At 41.4% G+C, this 18,938-nt stretch overlaps 1 protein-coding gene across 1 annotated transcript; it reads left to right on the top strand.

Annotated features, from left to right (window-relative positions):
• The first annotated feature begins 1,169 nt into the window (after positions 1–1,169).
• Positions 1,170–5,396, top strand: fam43a (family with sequence similarity 43 member A). The gene has a single exon (XM_068042285.1). The coding sequence runs from the start codon at positions 1,365–1,367 to the stop codon at positions 2,430–2,432; it is 1,068 nt and encodes a 355-aa protein (XP_067898386.1). The 5' UTR covers positions 1,170–1,364; the 3' UTR covers positions 2,433–5,396.
• Positions 5,397–18,938: the final 13,542 nt, after the last annotated feature.

Genomic DNA, 18,938 nt, shown 5'->3' on the forward strand with positions numbered 1-18,938 from the left:
TGCTGTTGGATTGCAACAGAAACAGTTCCATTCCAAATGTTGTTCAATAAAAATAAAATTTGATTTGTTCACAGCAAGTTTTGAGAAGAAATTCGATCTTTTCAACAATTATAACACATGAAAAATAAAGCCAAAGAAGATGAGAGATGAGTAATAACCCGCCCTTTTAAATGCGCCTTCATGGAATTAAGAAAAAAGGCAAGGGAGAATTGTATCTTAAAACTAGAGGTTGAATATTCAGCTTATTGTGTGATTCCCTGACAGCAGAACATTGCTTTACTTAGTTTGAACTCTTCATAAACCTAATCAGTGTAATAAGTCTAAGATCTTCCAAAGTCAGATTATGTGATAGTTTTGCTAATGATGGTCTCCTCCCCCCACCTCCCTTCGCTTCTCCTCTGAAGTCAGTGACTTCAATTGGGTTTCTACACAGGATGCTCTCTGGCATCCTATCATTAGTTGCGTGTGAACCGGGATAACGGCTGCCGACAAGCTTTCTGCCTGGATGTGGCAGTGCAACCAGGTCCTGACCTGACATCTATTTTCCAGCAGAGCTCATTGGAAAGGGGATTGTGGAGCAGAGACCTGGAACAACTCATTCCAGGAACAGCGTACGCCAGCTGCAGCGTTTCCGGGCGAGAGCAGCTATCTCAACATCATCTTGTTATTTAGAACTCAGCATCCTACCCGAATAATAAAAACAAAATACTGCGGATGCTGGAAATCTGAAATAAAAACAAGAAATGCTGGAACCATTCAGCAGGTCTGGCAGCATCTGTGGAAAGAGAAGCAGAGTTAACGTTTCGGGTCAGTGACCCTTCATCGGAACCTACCCGAAGCTGCATTTACCTACCGAAGCAACGGGCCATTGCCCACCCAGGAAGTTCTGTAGAACCCTATGAAGGAATTCATGAGTTTCTCTCCCTTTAGGAGAATATTATGAAAAATTTACAAGTTAAATTAGAATTGGTCCTCCTCCATCCAGATATTTCCACCAACTAAAACACTTGGATCCTGGAAATGCGTCTATTCTTATTTCATGTTAAATAGTGTTGAAAGGCTAACAGCGGTTTTGAATTGGTTAACTCTCGTTGCGTTAACTTCCTCGATGTGAGGTAGTGTCGCTCCTCCCCGCTCCGGTGACTGGATGGTTCGCTCCAGTCTATATTTACATCTCAGTCTCGGACCGTATCAACTTAACACGAGTCAGTGTCAGAAACATGAGAAGTACAAGAGGGTTGAAAGCATCCAGCGATCACCCACAGCAGCCCGGCCACGACAGCAGCAAGAATGGAAAGGACCGGGAGACGTTGATTTCCCGGTCGCCGTAACATTTCAACTATCTAAATCTATTTATATCAGCGATGTTACCCTGGAAGAAAAACAAATTTGACTTAATCGAGAAGAAACAGCCGAAGCAGCTCGGCTACTCGCTGAGTCTGAACTGTAACACTATCACTTCCTTCGCCCGTGCCTGTCCAGACGTGGTGGCAGAGAGTGGCCTCAACCGAGTGTGCAGCATGTTCAAATCCAGGAGGAGGAAGATCAAAATCACCGGCGAAGATCCCACCTACACGGTCCTGTACCTGGGCAATGCCACCACCATCCAGTCCAAAGGAGAAGGCTGTGCCGATGTGGCAGTGGCCAAAATCTGGTCCAAGAGCGAGCAAGGTAAAAACGGCACCAAGATGAAACTGACCATCAGCTCTCAAGGAATCCGAATGGTTCATGTGGACGGGAAGGCGAAGAGACCGGGACATCTGTATCTTTTACACAGGATCACATACTGTGTGGCAGAGCCCAGCTCTCCCAAAATCTTCGCCTGGATCTACAGGCACGAACTGAAGCACAAGGCGGTCATGCTGAGGTGCCACGCCGTCCTTGTCTCCAAAGCCGAGAAGGCGCAGGCGATGGCTCTGCTCCTGTACCAGACCTCCAGCAGCGCCCTGGCCGAGTTTAAGAGGCTGAAGAGGAGGGACGATGCCAGACACCAACAGCAGAGACTGATCGGGGAGCAGACCATCCCCCTGGTCCCACTCAGGAAGCTGATGAACGGCCAGTGCAGCTACAAGCCCCCGGTAGAAAGGAGCAGGAGCGCTCCGAAGCTGGGCTCCATCACCGAGGACCTGGTGGGAGAGGAGGAGGAGGAGAAAGCCGAGCTGGAGATGAGTGCGGAGTATGAGGACATTCTGGACAGTGCAGAGCCCTCGCAAAGGAAGGAAGAGCAGGACTTTTCCGAGATGATCAGCGATCTGGGGGAACTGACTATAGGGAACGATGTGCAGTTACTCAGGGCTGATCTGAGGGTCACCAGGCTCCTGTCTGGGGAGAGCACCAGCAGCGAGTCATCCCTGGGAAGCGGGGCCAGCGACCAGGAGCCAGTTACAGTAACAGACGGCAGTGAAGATGGCGAGTTGCAAGAAATGGGATAATTGTACAATTGTTTTAAGTTTTCTTTGCAATCGGTTTCTCATGACACATGCAAGCTGTGGATGTGACCCACCCCCACCTCCCCAACCCTCACCATTTAAACCAACTCGAAGATGGTAAAAGAGGAAGAGTGTGTGCAATTAAGGAAAAATACCTGCACAAAACAGACTTTTTAGAAGGCCAATGCCCCGGCTTACAGTTTGTGTCAACTTCATTCGTTCTCTTAATAAGTGGAAGATTTAACATTTAGAAATGGAAGTTGTGTTTAGTCCCTGTTTACAATAAACTTCCTATGGAAGTGGCGACAGCGACGGTTGTCGCCTGGGACACGCTTGAAGCTGAGCAGCCGTTCCTCAAACTCCCTCCTCCCCATTCACTGTAATACCCGCTCGGTGGCTGCTATTGAGCAGGTTAACATCAACTTGGCCCTCTCCGCAATGCACAATGGCCGGTTTTAAAAGGTTGGTAAGCAATGTTTCACTCGTGTTATACCAGCGATGTGACTGGCAGAGGGAATAGGAAGAGATGGCTCACCATTATCAAAAGTCCAGCCAGGCCTGGCCCGAGCAAATGGCCGGCCATGGCTGTACAAGATAAAACCTCAAGCTATGATACATCAACATTCTTCAAAGCAGCCACACCCGAGAATGGAATCATGTGGGTCACAACTGATTGTTCGTGTTTCACTTAATTTCTCAACCCTTGGTCTCAAAACTAGTTTGCTTGTTTCTCAGGTCCAGTTTTGTGGGGCTATGTCCAAGGGTGCCTGAAATACATCTAACAACATATTGGCTCAGGCAATATTCCGGTGCCCCTCGCATCCACCTTAAGCCTGTGTTAGCCCCTTGCATATGCTGTTGCCTGTTTTAGGACCCTGCTCTGAAACTGGTCAAAAACTAGGCAGAGTTTGCACTGCGGAAGTTCCGACTAGTTTTAGCAGAACTACTGCCACCTAAGCAGGGGTCCCAGCTTGAAGGGACCTATGGAGGCCACCGAAGGCAAACAAACTTGTTTTCACTTACCCTCATATGAAGCCAGTGGGAGCATGAGAGTGACTTCTCCATACACTGCTGAGGGTAGCCAGCCCACATTTGCCCCATCCCTTTCAACTCCACACGTAGATCTACTGGAAAGTCGCTGCTGACTTGGAGCTGGCCAGTCTTGGACCAGTGAGCTGTATCGGGATCCCCAATGGTCGATCGCGGATCAGATTTGTGGTAATGAGATCCAAGGACCAATTGCAGACGAATCTCCAGCTGCCCTCTTGGAGTTGGTGTTAGAGTCACACTACATGTCCCGTGCCTGTATTCAGGTTCTCACCAATTTCTCCTCCAAAAAAACATATTTGAACCGTTATGGTAGCTATTATCCACTGTTCTGCCGCTTCGTTAATTTCATTCACAATGGTCTCATTTGTTGAAGAAACTCTTAATGAAAATTCGAATTATTTTCCATCAGTTCTGTCTTTAATGTTTGTTTCCTTCCTTATTCAGTTCCTCATGTTTAACAATAGTGCCCTTCATGTTCGTTTGCTCTTTTTAAAATACTGGTAGGTTTTTTTTCTCTCATGTCCTTTTTATTTTCCCTTAAGTACTGTTGGAAGAAGTTGCTGGCTTGTGTTTTCAAAATCTCTAGCTTCCCTCGGGTACACACAGAATTCATGTATGAAGAAGCATATTCCCTGTTTCTCATTTGGGAACAGTATGTTTTGAGACTACTGGTGAGTCCCAGCAAAGGGTATATATTTGATTTAAAATGAGAGATCTGAAATATGTTGTAAAGTATTTGGTGTAAAATGCACTTTTAGTAGACTGAACAATATGTCTATACACATTAAAGCCTCTTACCCAATCCAGCTACTTTGATTCGAGAAATCCAGAATAAAGTTTAAAATCAAAAGGTAAGCCAAATAATGCCTTTTGAAAGAGTGCGCCTTCTGGTATCTTATACAGACTGCGTGTAGGAACATCATAAATCTAAAGCGATGAGACATTCTATATTATAGTATCCCAACCTAAATATAACTGTGAAAGATAATTACTGCACTGTTAGGAATTTTTTGCCATCAGATTAACAACTCCATTAAATTATTTCAGTGATCAAAGATATCTGATTAAAACACAAAATTCTTGCTATAGAGGTACACTATTGTGGATAGATGAAGTTCAGATGAGTTTGGGAGTCACAGCCAATGCTACCAGAAAGAGGTAGCGCCTCTGTAATGTTGACTTTGGGTGATAGTGTAAAATGGCCAGTAATGTATCAGCATTGACTGTAAAGTCAATGGAAATAAAAATCAGGAGAGATATAAATCAGGCTGCCGTTTTTTGCAGCTTTATCAGAGTGTGATAAGATAAAGAAATACAATCTGTAGTAGATTGGAATTATCGGATTTGACTGACTAGGTTCTTAATATATAGAATATATATATTCCTTACGTTTGTCATTGCTCATTATGGAATGGATGCAATTTTTCACAATCAGTTAAATGCCACGGTTATTTGTCTTAAATTAAGTATTTGTTTACAATCTCTTGATTGAGTCACAGAAATTATTCTTGCCTGTGGTTTGTATATTGCACTGTTGTGACTTCTTAACCAGTGTTTTATTGTCTGTAAATAGTTTTGTCATCAGGTATAATATCAATTCTTTGCTGTGCAAAAGAAAGATGCAGCAAGCATTGGATGTCCTAACTGTACTGTACATACTAAATGTAAATCTGCACAAGCAAGCTAGATGTTATTTTTTAAATATTTGATGAAGAAGTGTCCATAATTTTTTGTTAGCACAAACTGAAACAATAAAATCAATGTAAAAATATCTTGTATTGCAATTTTAAGGTATGGTATCAGTGTGCATGATTGTATCAAGATGTATGAATAATAACAGCAGCATGCACTATTCTATTGTAAAATAGGAAATAGACTTTCAAACTAAATTTCATAAGCTTACATATGCACCCCATGGTTATTTCTCATGGACTTATTTTAATCCTGCCCTTCTTCTAGGCTAAGGGCCCAAAATATCCTTTGGCCATAAAAATTGATGCATGATATAAACAGCTGGGAATGTTAGCTAAATACACATGGAAGTGATTTACAACATCCCTGTGTTTTTAGCGATGATTAGTTTTGATGTCGGCAATACCAGATTCTATTAAAGTTAAATTGCCAATAGTAAATTTATACACTGAGAATAAATGAAGGCTATCTGAAAAACATATACATAAGGGGTGTGACGTTGTGCATAAGCACGTGACAGAGCTTCACAAAAGGGCATATTGTACTTATCGAGATCAAAATCAGTGTTGTACAAATCAACATGATGCAAATTGAACTCATTTCATAACCTTCCAAGTGGTGAACTATGTTTTTAATTATTTTAAGCTGTATTCAAATAATTTTACATGATATATTTTGATGAAAAGCATGTTTAATTGAAAATTATAGCTTCAGACTAACTTTTTGAAACCTTCCAGGTAAAGCATGGCTGCTCACATTAACTAGTTAAATGTAGCTTATCATGATTCAACCGCAGTCTGTAGTACAGTACTCAAAATACACTGTCAATTGGATCACCAGCCAAAAGTGGCATCCAGACATGCATAAATTAATTTACATGGTCTAAAAAAGTCTGAAAAAAACAGTATTAAAGATAATAGCAAGTTCTTTCTGTCATGTGGCAGTAACAGATGGTATTTCAAACACATCAATTTAGTTATGAGAAAACATGCCATCAGTGTTTTTGTAAGCATTTGAAGTGTTTTTATTGTGTAGGATCAATGTGTGCACCCAATCTCTTTGTTTCTGCAGTAGTTTAATGGTTATGTATGTGATCTCTCTGATCTTCACAATGAACTACCTCAGGGCTGAGATGTTAGAATACATTTAGCCAAATATATTCAGCAGATAAGCAAGATGCTCAAGTTAGGAAGCACGTAGAGAAGTGGATTCATTTGCTAATTCCCTTTTTCGCCCGATGAGAAGGATCTGCCTTTTGCTCAGTGTCTTCTTATGAAGGTGTTGCTGAGGAAGTTGACTCAATTCTGTATTATATCTTTCCATAACACAGTGTGTTGTGGTTTCAACTTGCTGATTTACTTCATGTTCAAATTGTGCATTTGGGTTTGGTGAAATTTGCATCTGAATCCAAAACAATAAAAAGGTTTATTTTAATTAATGTGCCAATCTGGCTGCTTACTACATCTTTTAACCTTTCAGTGGCAATAGCATCACCTTCCCCAAGAATAATGCAAAAATGAAATATGGCATCTCATATGATGGGCTCAATCTGATTAACTCTCATCCAAAGACAAAAATGTTTAATTGTACTGCCTCATGATTTTGAATTGCAAAATCTTTTTTGTAGAAGGAAATTATTGGCTAACATTCGACATTAAAAATATGATTTTTGTCATCACCTTATTTTTATTGAACAGATAAAAACTACCCTGGCCTCCTGCTGTCTCTACTGGGAAGGAGATCAACTCACCGAAGCAGTTTCCCTCCAGAAAGCTGCCTTGAGTTAATTTCTGCTCCATTATTCCCCCCACCCCCAAACATGCACATTCTATCTTCAATGCTTCTCTGTGTGCTATTTGGCAGAAATGAATCTTTGCAGCTTTTTAGTACAAACAAAGGAAATGGCATTTGCAAAGTGAAATTAAGTATTGGCAACTCCACTTGACAGAATTATATTTTGCGATAAAACTGGGGCAGGAATCTAAACACTTTGAATATGTATACTCATCAGACACTTAGGAACAAATTTAAAAAATAGGAAACCTTAGATTTTCATGAATCAATTCCAAAAAATGGTTCATTATTTCCAAATGAAGAACCAGTGGTCAATTTTCACTTCCATTACCCTTGAGTTTTAACTTTGCTTTTCTCCTGTAAACATTTGATAACCATTAGATGCTCATTGTTTAATTACATTAAAGACATTGTAGATTAGGCCTGAGGAAGTTTTAACTTTCTACTAAGACGTTGATTTGTTTTTATCCATGACGATTAAGTAATTTGACCTCAAGAAAATTTGATTCTTATACAGATGTTTCCCATTCAGTCAAAAAAAATTCCTGTTCAGTGCAAGCTGTTTGCTTTAAATATTGCAGTGCACATTGGTTATCGAAAGTGACATTACATCCTTTCATTCTCCACTCCACACCATTGATCACTGATATTAGTGCTGTTAATTCCTCTTAAAAGCAAGCTGAATTTTTCAATCAAGAAGGCTCACAGCTGAAATTGCTTCTATTAGGAACTCAGCTTTCTAATTGTTCCTAAACACAGTATTGGAGGACAAGTTCACTTGCTTTTATAAAGAGAGTTTCAGTATCAGTGCTGCTTTTAAAAATGAAAGATAAACAGAATTATATTTAAGATTGTATTTGTTAATTTTTATGAGATTTTTAAAATTGTAAGTTCAGACAGTCCAGGGGGACAGAATGGAAAAAGTTACAGAGCCCACCAGCATGAGAGAGCTGAATTAACATTGACAGATGCATTTATTAACCCAGAGTACTTCAACAATCTAACCATTTCAACTGTGTGTTTATTCAGCTACCTTGCACTATTGGGATTTGGAACTTATCCTGCTCAGTTCCCTTCACAAAAAAGTAGAAATAAATCAGAATAAAGGAGGATTTTGAAAATTAATCAAATTCACTTAAACTAGGATTTTTATACGGGAATATGGATTAATTACATACTGCACAAAGTTACACCACAATGACAACAGCACATAAGGTGTAGGGAACTGGCTTTTAGAAGAATTACACCATCACTGATACATGCACGGATCAGTGCAGCATTTTGCCAATGAAGTATTACTGAAGGTGCCCTCTCTTGTTTTTCTTTCTCTTAGAATGCTACCAAATATATTCTAACTGTCATATATATATTTATAAAAGGCATTCTCCCTATGAGCAGACCAATCACTCTAACCTGATTGTTCTAGTGTGTTTTACCCATTGTCATAATGCAGTTATTTTTGCAGGAATTAGTTTTCAATAGAATTTTGTAATAGAAAACCAATACAATGCAGAATCCACTTTGTTGTTTGGTTGTTTGATTTCCTTGGACAGATCTTGTTAACGTGACTTGTCCATGGTTTGTGATCAAAGCTACTTATTTCTCATTCGGGTTCCACGTAACCTATTCTAGAAATAACCCGGGGTCACAAGACTGTGAGTGTGTTTTTTGTCAGCATAAATTCAAGGGTAGAGTCTGGTGTTACTGATTATATTCATTCTGATACTGAAATAGCAGGGAACATTGCTAACCCACTCATAAATGAGATGTAAATGTGTTATGCACCTTTTGCACAGATAATTGCTGGAAGGAGCTCTAAGAGGAATAGAAATCGTGTATGCCAAGAGAAAGGATAATTTCTCTCCACTTAGTAAAGCTGGTTTTTTTTAACTGTAGACCCCTTCCCTATTGGACATAGACACCTGTTTGTAACAGAGTGTGTGCGTATGTAGCGGGGAAATGTGTAAAATGACACTGTGGCCAGTCTATCGTATATACTCATTTAAGTTGTACTATATGACATGAAATAGCTCTCAGTTAATTGGAGCAAAAGAAATGGTGATGCACTTATGTACAAGGAAATTCCAGGCCTTTCCCTTAACTGCACTCCAATAAGTTGGGGAGAGCCAGAGATCCTACCCCTAACCCACCCAGTCAATATAGGTTGAGCCATCATTAACAAACTCCTTATTTCTGGGCTAATATCAATGGCAGGCTGACACATTGATAATGCTCCCACATAGCTCAGGCACCACATTGCATGAACATACATTAAAGCACACATAATTTTAGATATTCGCTAAGTCATTATAGACAAAAATAGTATTATCACTGATCCTGTGGACAATTGCAAAAACACAGGTATAGCTGCCATTTATTAAACTGGCTGCCAGAGTTGTCACTCTTAAATTCACACTTTCTGTCCCATTCTATCATGGGTACCATGAAAACAGTGTATGATTAATTGCAATTGTTGAGGTACAGTGCATAATGATAAACTTCTTGAAGCTAACTGATTCAGAATCATAGACAAAAGAAATATTTTTACCATAGCATCGTACAGACCAAAAAAACCCCAAAAGTCTCACCAAATGTCTTACCAATCAAAATAATGTGTCTTACAAATCTAAAAGTTCCATTCTGATAACACCTCAGAACAGAACCTGCTTCAACTGAATACTAACAGCCAAGTCACATCATTGGTCATTCACTATATCAAAGTAAAGTTTAAAAAACACAAAAGTTATATCATGCTGTGTAATAACAAGTTGGAGCTGCTATGTTTGCTTGGTGAATATAACCATGTCTTTTTTTTAGCTGGTGAACGTGTGAAGCAGAATGCAGACTGATTTCAATCTCACTTTGAAGAGCTGGAACCTGTCAAAGCCGCTAAGTGCACTGCACTGTTGAACTACAAGAAAGCCCCCAGCGAGTTAACATCCATAGCACTTAAAGCAGCCAGAAGCGCTCCACAAAGAACAGTCAGCCGCTGCACAAATGACTACTGGCAACACCTATTCAGTCGTATTCAGCTGGCCTCTGACACCGGAAACATCAGAGGAATGTATGATGGCATTAAGGGAGCTTTTGGGCCAACCATCAGGAAGATCACCCCCCTCAAGTCTAAATCGGGGACACGCTCACTGACCAAAGCAAGCAAATGGACTGCTGGTTGGAGCACTACCTAGAACTGTACTCCAGGGAAAATGTTGTCACTGAGACCGCCCTCAATGCAGCCCAGTCTCTGCCAGTCATGGATGAGCTGGACGAACAGCCAACAAAATCATAACTCAGTGATGCCATTGATTCTCTAGCCAGTGGAAAAGCCCCTGGTAAGGACGGCATTACCCCTGAAATAATCAAGAGTGCCAAGCCTGCTTTACTCTCAGCACTCCACAAACTGCTTTGCCTGTGCTGGGATGAGGGAGCAGTACCACAAGACATGCGCAATGCCAATATCATCACCTTCTATAAGAACAAAGGTGACCGTGGTGACTGCAACAACTACCGTGGAATCTCCCTGCTCAGCATATTGGGGAAAGTCTTCGCTCAAGTCATTTTAAACAGGCTACCTTGAGGCACAGTGTGGCTTTTGAACAGAGAGATCCACCATTGACATGCTGTTCTCCCTTCGCCAGCTACAGGAGAAATGCCGCGAACAACAGATGCCCCTCTACGTTGCTTTCATTGATCTCACCAAAGCCTTTGACCTCATCAGCAGACGTGGTCTCTTCAGACTACTAGCAAAGATCGGATGTCCACCAAAGCTACTAAGTATCATCACCTCATTCTATGACAATATGAAAGGCACAATTCAGCATAACGGTGCCTCATCAGACCCCTTTCTTACCCTGAGTGGTGTGAAACAAGGCTGTGTTCTCGCACCTACACTGTTTGGGATCTTCTTCTCCCTGCTGCTCTCACATGCGTTCAAGTCTTCAGAAGAAGGAATTTTCCTCCACACAAGATCAGATGGTAGGTTGATCAACCTTGCCCGTCTTAGAGCGAAGACCAAAGTACGGAAGGTCCTCATCAGGGAACTCCTCTTTGCTGATGATGCTGCATTAACATCCCACACAGAAAAGTGTCTGCAGAGACTTATCGACAGGATTGCGGCTGCCTGCAACGAATTTGGCCTAACCATCAGCCTCAAGAAAACAAACATCATGGGACAGGACATCAGAAATGCTCCATCCATCAATATCGGTGACCACGCTCTGGAAGTGGTGCAAGAGTTCACCTACCTAGGCTCAACTATCACCAGTAACCTGTCTCTCAATGCAGAAATCAACAAGTGCATGGGAAAGGCATCCACGGCTATGTCCAGACTGGCAAAGAGAGTGTGGGAAAATGGTGCACTGACACGGAACTCAAAAGTCCTAGTGTATCAAGCCTGTGTCCTCAGTACCTTGCTCTATGGCAACGAGGCCTGGACAACGTATGTCAGCCAACAGCGACGTCGCAATTCATTCCATCTTCGCTGCCTCCGGAGAATCCTTGGCATCAGGTGGCAGGACCTCCAGTATCTCCAATGCAGAAGTCCTCGAGGTGGCCAACATACCCAGCATATACACCCTACTGAGCCAGCGACGCTTGAAATGGCTTGGCCATGTGAGCTGCATGGAAGATGGCAGGATCCCCAAGGACACATCGTACAGCGAGCTCGTCACTGGTATCAGACCCACCGGCCATCCATGTCTCCACTTTAAAGACGTCTGCAAATGCGACATGAAGTCCTGTGACATTGGCCACAAGTCGTGGGAGTCAGTTGTCAGTGATCGCCAGAACTGGCGGCCAGCCATAAAGGCGGGGCTAAAGAGTGGCGAGTCGAAGAGACTTAGCAGTTGGCAGGAAAAAAGACAGAAGTGCAAGGGGAGAGCCAACTGTGTAACAGCCCCGACAACCAATTTTATCGGCAGCACCTGTGGAAGAGTCTGTCACTCTAGAATTGGCCTTTATAGCCACTCCAGGTGCTGCTTCACAAACCACTGACCACCTCTAGGCGCTTACCCATTGTCTCTCTAGACAAGGAGGCCAAAGAAGAAAGAAAGAAGAAAGATATTGTTCCACTCCAAATTCAGCACGTTCAATTTATGTTGCTTAAATCAGCAAATTAGCTTGTAGCATTGAAAAGACTCTGGGGAAGAGGGGGCAACAGTTCATAATAGAAAACTGTGCTGATTTTGACTGGCATATTTCCTATAATTTATCACAAAGTTGCTTTCATGCTGCCGGTTCTATCAAATATAATAAATAAAAATCATATTTCAAGGCCATTAGCTCTAACCGTCTGTGTGGGTCTGTATCAAACAGTTAAGGCACAGATCCAGCACTGGTGCCACAGCATTAAAATTAGGATTGTGGGGAGGGGGAAAGAAGAGACCTGAAGACCTTGGGTGGGGCTGTTTTGTTTCAACAGGGGCAGCTCCTGTGTTTACCAGCATTGAATAGGAACTGCCTCGCCATCCCAACGACCGAGCCTGGGATAGCTGGAGCTGCCCAGGTGAAGAAAAAAAAAAAGCATTAAAATTAGGCCCTGTGCATTCTAGCATTTTGACTGTTAAGTAACATGTTTCTAATACATAGATTTACTTTTGAACAGTTCAAAAACAATAGCTTACAATTGGTGTTTGATTAACCTGACTGAAACTTCTGTTGATAGAGTTCTGCATGTCAGCTGGTCTGAGCTGGTCTGTACTGGTCCTGCTTAGAATTTTGATTAGGATAAAAAGATGTTTTTGTCAATAACTTTAGAACTACAATCCAGAAATGACAGCTTATTATACAAAACAGGCTGAACTCACGATCTGTTACAACCTTTACTGTAATGGTAATTTATTTGTCTCAGAGGTGTACTGTACAGCTCTGTGGAGAAGAGTTTATTTTTGAGTAGTGCTGCTTCAGTCTTGTCACTATAGTAACAGCTTATCCTCTGCCAATCTGTTACCAGCATCGTACTATCTTTCTGATGGGATACAGATGTCCTTTGAAAGAGATACCTGACAGACATTTTAACTTATGTTGCAGTGTTTCTACCATAACCTGGCAGAACTAGTTCCTCCTTAAAGGTCATCAGCACTCCTTTTGAAGAGTTTTGGGGCAGGTCCAGTTTCTGGGACAGCCTGTCCTGAAAGCTCAATTTCATAACCCCCCTACCCCCTTCCCCCCCCTGCCCAAATTAACTACTGACAGTGTGATCTATTGCAATATGAAACTCTTAAATACATTTTTTACCCGTCCTTTTTGGCAGTAATTTTCTTCCCTCCCCATCATTTTGAAGGTATTGACACTTTGCTTGCTACAATTTCATAGGCACCCAATAGCATTCCTGCTGACCACCAGTTCACCTGGTATTTATCCTTCAACCCACGTTACTAAAACAGATTATCTGGTCGTGTATCTCATTGTTGTTTGGGGGACCTTGCTGTGTACAAACTGGTGGCCACGTCTCTCCACATTACAGCAGCAAATACACTTCAAAAGTACCTAATTGGCTGTGAAGCACTTTTGGATGTTATGAGGCCGTGAAGTGTGCTTTCTAAATGCAAGGCCTTTCCTTTGTTCCCTCAATGCCTCCTTCCATATCATTAAAAGAAATGATGAAGAACAACAGACCTAACATGGATTCCTGAGGAACTCCATGAGTGACCAGCCCTGATGCAGTGCTGTTACCAATAATAACTATCTTCTGCCCATGTGAATGATTGAGATGGAGGAGGATTAGAAATAGTTTTGGTTTCCTGACAAATACATACTGAGGAACTAGATAAATCCTTAGCATGCACTAACAACCAGCTGGGGTTTACCTCCAAGCATAGGTCTAGGAATGCGTGCTACCTGGGTCAGCTTGCCAAATGGTCCTTACATTAACCTGTTTAGATTAAAATTAAATTTTAGTTCAACCCTCGGTTAGGATACCTGCAAGCCTCTGAATAAATGAATTAACACTTTCTTGATGAATCATCAAGGCAGACTTGAGAAAATTGGACATGCACTAAAAGACAGTTTATTTGTTACAAAATCAAAACTTAGGGGTAGAGTTAAGTACATGAATACTTAACAGATATGAAAATATGTAGTTAGAGTTATCCAGCAGTCTAAATCACAAATCATTGATGGATAGAGTTACTTTACAAAATAAGTAGCCAAAGTTATGCAGGAATTCAGAATATCATTATAAATCATGAGTGTCTGCCATGGATCAGTTGGCAACACTGTCTCCTCTGAGTCAGAAGGTTGTGGACTCAAATCCCACTCCAGATTCTTGAGCATAAAATCGAGGCTGGTGCACCCCAAGCGAGTGATGCACTGTTGGTGCCATCTTACAGATGAAAAATTAAATTTAAGCCCTATCTGTCCATTAAATTGGATATAAAAGATCCCACGTCATTGTTTCAAAGAGGCGCAGGGGAGCTTTTCCCAGTGTTCTGGCCAATATTTATCCCTCAACCACACCACTAAAACACTGGTCATTATCAGATTGCTGTTTGTGAGCTCTTGCTGCATGCAAATTGGCTGCTGTGTTTTCTACATTACAACAATGACTACACTTCAAGGTACTTCATTGGCTGTAAAGCACTTTGGGTGCTCTATAAATGCAAGCTTTTCTTCCTTTCATTAACTGACATTGAGTATGAAATGTACAGTGATCAGTGTCTAAGGTTATTACAGTTGGTGAGGTTATTTAAGAGTTAAACCCCTAGATCGTTGATAGTTAATAGCACTATCAGTACCCAATCAGTACTCGGAGAAGCAATTTCTCTAGTTACAAGTGTTTCCCTGTTGTCTGCAGTTAGAGTGCACCTCCCTTTAAGTGGGTCAGAGACCAGTCCCCAAACAGGCAACAGCATGGGTAGCACGGCTGCATGCTAGACCCATGGTAACGAGCAGGCAGCACGAATAATATGTGCTACCTGAGACACTAACAGGCATGTGCAGTGCACACACTGCCCCTTGCGTGCCTGTTTTTGGGTGTGATTGAATTTCATCAACCACCAACATTGTAACCTCTTCAAAAAATTTGATTCAAGTGGTGAGACAAGACTTTTCATTATCCTGATGTTATGCTGGGATTTCCTAATCACATCTTTCAAGATGATCAAAAAATACATCTCTAAAAATAGCTTCTGGGGACTTCACTATACATGAAGTTAAACAGTTAGACCTATAGTTTTCTACCTCTGCCTTATTACTCTTTTTAATTATCCTTGCTCTCGTCCATTGGAATAATCTCAGACCTCAGTGAGCTGTTAAATATATGAGCCAGTGGCTTGCATAATACAGCTCTCATTACTTTCAGCACCCCAGGGTAGATACCAACAGTGTCAGCAGCTTTATTTGTTTTAATAGCCCTCATTTCTGTACCTGCATTCTATATTAGCATCACATCTATGTAACAGCATTGATAACTCAGCATCATCTTCAGTAGTGAAGACCATTGGAAAGTAACCATTTAGAACCTCAGCCATATCTTCGGACCACAACCAATCTGCCCTGAATAATCACTAAATGTCCCTATACAATCCTTGAAGGCTTTCTGTCTCCTAATGGAGGTAAAAAAAAAAGGGCCTTGTTATCAGCGCCATACATATCCACCATGTTCTTCTTCAGTACTGTTTTGGCCAATCTGATAGCAGACTTTCTTTTATTCAACTTTATCCGATACCTATTCTCTTGAGAGTTGTTTATCTTGTATCCGATAATATATTTCTGCTTTAGTTTAAGTTGTCTTTGGTAATTTATCCATTTTGGTTTTGTTTCACCATGCAGCAATTTTCATCTTTACAGTATGCGTGAGCACACTTGACTCCTTTATGCATAAGACTTGTTTTAAAATTATCAATTTTTCATCAGTCCTGCCAATTTTTTTTTCAGTAGGAGCCCACAGTCAACCTTATTCAAATCCTCTGTCATTTTTGTAAATTTATTCCCCTTGTACTAGCATTACATTTTCAGTGAAATTCATTTGGTTGTTCACATTAAATGTAATGATATTATGGTCAGAGTTATCCAGGTGTTATCCAGGTGTTCCCCCATGTGCGTGTCCAATCCTTCACTGTTCCTTCACTATCACTGGGTCAAAATCCTGGAACTCCCTTCCTAACAGTATTGTGGGTCAACCTACCCCACATGGACTGCAGTGGTTCAAGAAGGCATCTCACCAGCACCTTCTCATGGGCAATTAGGGATGGGCAGTAAATGCTGGCCTGGCCAGTGCTGCCTACATCCCCATAAACGAGGAAATAAAACCCCACATTGGGTCACTGATAAGAATTAAATCAATATATGAGTTTCCTTGGTATCTTCAATGCTGTGTAAGAAAACAAATGTTTACAACATCCACAAATATTTCAATCTACTCCCTTAATACTTGGTTGACCACTACTGGATCTCACAGCATACCTATTAAATTAAAATTTTCCATCAATGTAAACATTATCTGTTTCTGTTAATTTGCTTAATTGGTACCCTGAGTATCTCACGCTAATGAACTGGATACTGATTATGAATTTTGGACCAATATCTTGATCCAACTGCACCCAAATTACTTCAGCACTACACAGCAGACAAATATATTCTCTTTCATGAAGGATTAAGTTCTCATTAACACACAGAACAATATCCCCTCTTTTTTGTCCTATTCTGTGTTCTCAGTATCCCATATATTCCTTTTACTGAAAATCTGCCTCAGAGTTAATATCAAGGAATAGCTTTATCTCAGTTCGGGTTGTGCTATACTAAAAGTCTGGAGTTTGATTACTTCCAGCAGGGTTTCTTGTACAGCCACTCCCCCAGAACCACAAGGTGCATGTGTTTTGCTTTGCTAATCAAAAGAGAAACAAGCTCTTGCTTGTAACCAGAGTCAGGGATATATTAGATGACAGTGCAGCAGGATGTATGTCACCAGAGATGTTAGCTGCCCAGATAACCTGGCATTATGTTGATCCTGCAGCCACAGCCATCCAGGAACTAAGGCCTGTAGTCGGCCCTGACTCCATTCGGTGTATCAAAGAAGGTTAAGCATATGGAATGTTTCTGATCAACTTCATGCGCTTTTGGACGGACTTACTCATCTGTGCAAGGCTATGAAGTCCCCTTCAGGAGCCTCCATCTCACAACTTGAGCCTCTGAAATTACCTCTGTGCCATTCCATTCTGCATAGGAGGATTTCCTACTCCCTGCTGATGCACACTGTCATGTAGGCCCTCACCTGCCAAGAATGAGGCATATTAATTTTGCCACATGAATATTGATTTTTAAACTGCTACTAGAGTAAAGACGAACTTGTTGTTTTTAAAAAAAACACCAGACCCTTGACTGGAAAGAAATTTGCATATTTACAGACAATGCTTAAAAGGGACAAAAGACCATTCCCTGACACATTCAATCCACAATGGACTTTTGATTACCGATGTTGAAGGTGGAGGAGCTAGCATTCCAGGTTGATTGCTAAGATGGCCAAATACACAAACAGACGTGGTCAGACTAACTGGCTGTTGTAGGTTTTTTGGAACTCGCCACAGAGAATTTGAACTGAGAAATCTGTTTGCTCCTGGACTAAAAAGACCTCTGGTGGTTGGCTCACCGCAGCCTCTCCTGTCTGCTCCCATCTCTTTCTCACGGAAGTCCAAAAACCATTGAAGACACATGGACCCCAAGAGAGAAAAGTCTCCTACAGTGAACAAGGTTTAAGAAGAATACTGGGCCCCAACGAAAAAGCAAGATCTACCTACAGGCAAGGACTACAGTGAGCTTGAAGCACAGTAACAAAAACCCCTCCTCAGAGATTGCCCCAAACTTTTCCACTTTATCTTTTCTGTCCCTATCTGCATGTGTCTATCGCATATGCATGCACGCGTGGGCACGTCGTGTATCGGTAGGCGTTAACTAAATTAGAGTTTAAGTTTTAATAAATTTCACATTTCTTCTTTAAACCTAAGAAAGCCTGTTTGTGCTAATTTCTTTACCTTATAATTGGAAAGCGGTGAACAAGGATTCACCAAAGGGGAGCTCAAAACACAGTGTGTTTAAAAATAAAATCCTGTTACAGTCAGACCAGGTGAAGGCTGAAAGGGAGCCCCTGGACCTCTTTCTCACCTGGTTGTAACAATATGCTCCACTTCTTCACCCTGACACACCCAGGTGTAACAAGCTGCCAATTGGTGGGGTAAGTGTTTATTCAGGGATAAAAGCAAAATACTGCAGATGCTGGAAATCTGAAATAAAAACAGAAATTGTTGAAAATACTCAGCAGGTCAGGCAGCATCTGTCGGGAGAGAAGCAGAGTTTCAGGTCTGTGAACTTTCATCAGAACTGGCAAAGGCTAGAAAAGAATTAGGTTTTAAGCAAGTGAAGGGGGTGGGGTGGTTTGGTGGGGAAGAGAACAAAGGGGAAGGTGTGTGATAGGGAAGACGGCAGGAGAGATTAAGTAACAAAGATGTCATGGGACAAAGGCAAAGAGAGTGTTAATGCTTGTGGTGAAAGAGTGTTAATGGCACAGTAATGAGCAGAGCTGTCTAAAAGCACATGAAAAACAGGCACATGGTCAAAAATAAAATAAAATAAAATGATAAAAAATAGAAAAATAGAAAGAAAGGCCAGTCATACTCTGAAATTGTTGAGCTCAATGTTGAGTCCAGTGGTTGAATCGGACAGAGTCAGCATGGATTTACGAAAGGGAAATCATGCTCCACAAATCTACTAGAATTCTTCGAGGATGTAACTAATAGAGCTGATGAGGGACAGCCAGTGGATGTGGTTTATTTGGACTTTCAGAAGGCTTTCGACAAAGTCCCACATGAGAGATTAGCTTGTAAAATTAAAGTGCATAGAATTGGGGGTAGTGTATTGCGATGGATAGAAAATTGGTTAGCAGAGAGGAAACAAAGAGTAGGAATAAATGGGTCTTTTTACGAATGGCAGGCAGTAATTATTGGGGTACCACAGGGATTGGTTAGGACCCCAACTATTCAC

Source organism: Heterodontus francisci, chromosome 11 (assembly GCF_036365525.1).
Source record: "Heterodontus francisci isolate sHetFra1 chromosome 11, sHetFra1.hap1, whole genome shotgun sequence".
Classification (NCBI taxonomy): Eukaryota; Metazoa; Chordata; class Chondrichthyes; order Heterodontiformes; family Heterodontidae; genus Heterodontus; species Heterodontus francisci.

Excerpts from the sequence above, each read along its gene's own strand:
- fam43a (XM_068042285.1), top strand. The coding sequence starts at position 1,365 with ATGTTACCCTGGAAGAAAAACAAATTTGACTTAATCGAGAAGAAACAG.